The sequence below is a fragment of the Entamoeba invadens genome (assembly GCF_000330505.1).
Source record: "Entamoeba invadens IP1 unplaced genomic scaffold scaff_1105074725615, whole genome shotgun sequence".
NCBI classification, from domain to species: domain Eukaryota; phylum Evosea; order Mastigamoebida; family Endamoebidae; genus Entamoeba; species Entamoeba invadens.
The window spans coordinates 211,173-213,399 of NW_004440300.1; the positions used below are offsets into that span (position 1 = coordinate 211,173).

At 26.4% G+C, this 2,227-nt stretch overlaps 1 protein-coding gene across 1 annotated transcript; it reads right to left on the reverse strand.

Moving 5' to 3' along the window:
* EIN_288630 (hypothetical protein) lies at nt 1–187 on the reverse strand (the record flags this gene model as incomplete). The annotated part of the gene is made up of 1 exon (XM_004256080.1): nt 1–187. A coding segment is annotated over one exon (187 nt), but the record flags the coding sequence as incomplete, so codon positions are not given.
* Nucleotides 188–2,227: the final 2,040 nt, after the last annotated feature.

Sequence of the window (2,227 nt, forward strand, 5' to 3'; positions counted from 1 at the left end):
TTTTTGAAGAATCTAACATCATTTTGACTGGTATTTTTATGTCAATTTCTTCGGAATTTTTCTTATTTTTCATTAAGTTATGCATATCTCGAAATTGAGCAAATTCAGTGGACATACATATCATATTTGGAATAAATACTGCGCTATAGAAGTGGACTAAATATTCACTCCCGAATTTGTCCAACATGGAAAATTCTTTCACAAACTCCTGAAGTGACTAAATATCATTTACATTTAATTTCATTTTCTTTAATTCATCAATGTTTCCTCAGAAAAATCCTATTATAACAATTCCAAAATGCTTCGTCGATCTATTTCTTTCGTTCAATTTTTCGGGACCTTAACGAGTTGAAATTTGTGTTTCTGATTTTACATCTATTGATATTTCATTTTTTATACATTATTTTATTTAATGATATTAACACTATTTTTTCATTAATTATACATGATTATTTTGGGTTCAAATATATTACAAATACAACCGTGGTACCTATCTTAATAACAACAAATTGTGGTTCGACTCGTTTTGAGCATTAATCTATCAAATTATTAAGAGAAAAAAATTGCACTATATATATGTTATTATTGACATCGCCAACACATATTGATTCACATTGACTTTCAGCAGCCACTGGAATCTCTTTTTATTTTCATTTTCAATAACAATTTCAGTTTACGTGACACGATGTTTTTGTTTGTAGTTTTTAAAAAGATATAACGATTTTTTCATCGAGAATATACTAATGCCATTTTGTTTGTTGATCTTTCGAATACTTCGAATAAACCTTTATTGAATAAATAAATATGATAAAAATATTGATAACAATAATACAGTAAACAAAATAAAAATAAAGATGAACCATCACACAGCTTTCTTAATACAAAAATGCCACATTGGCTCGAAGTGTTCCAAAAGGTTTATATGGAACATTTTGAACGAGAGACTGCTTGACAGTTTTAAATAAAAAAAAATGTGATTAAAACAAAGAATTGACTTATATTTTGTCAGAGAAACATGTCAGACACAAATTTAGAGAGTTACAAGTGTGGCAAATACTGTCGCAATTTTGACATTGATTTGAGTCGATTTGGTTATACCCATCTTTACATTTTGAACACCCACTTTCTGTCACTTCAACATTACAACTCTCTGATAAAAGTAAACGGGGTAGACAATTTCTTGAAGTCGTTTTAAAGTTTGTTGAATTAAATTGAAGACATTTTGTTGATGAAAAAAATACAAGAAGAGTACAAGATGTCACAATCAAAGCAGTTTATACCATTTTTGTAATATCAGTCTAAACATTCACTACACCATCTTGTTGTAATAAATCTGTTACATTTTCCAATCAATTTATCACTTGACTTGCATTCATGTTATGATAGGGATTTGCATTCATCACATGTCGAACGATATGAAAAAAATAACACGTTTGACATAAAAAATTATTACACTCCGAACACGTTTAATTTGACTCAGAGTAACACACATTTACACTTTATAATACAATCAAAGTAAATTGTTGTTTTACAATTATAAGTAAAATTGATATTATTTAGAAAAAAAACAATTATATTTCGAATCCAAATAACAATAATCTGAATATGCCAATCATTAAGAATTAAAAGAATAATAACAATTGGGTATTTTAGTAATTTATTAATTATTTCTTTTTTATTTCAGTGTTGTTGCATTGATTAGTAATACATTTGTTTTTATTTGCACTGATATAACAATTAGCTTCACGTTGTGTTACTTTCATTTTGAAAATTTTGAATATTGATTACCTTTATCTAAACAATTGTAACAAATATTATTATCTATGTATGAACCTTTGTAACATAAAATCATTTTTTCTTTGTTTGTTATACTTTTTATGAATTTTTACATATCCAATTAACTAATATTGTTTTTGTGTCACATACCAAGCATTTGTTCTCAAAAATTCCATCACTGTAAATATAATGTAAAAGACAAACATCACAAAATAGAATTATAACACCCGAAGAACATATCCTACAAAAATTACCATATGTGATTCGACAATCCGATTGTTTTTGAATACAAACTTCATTATTAAAATTGTATTTTTAAACAATAAGAGCAATTGTTGTTATACCCATTTTCACAAAAATTAAAAGTTTTACACAATATATTTGTATTCAATACACGATTTTTAGCCCAAACATGGGTTTTCTTTGTTGATTAATTTGTTCATATTGAATA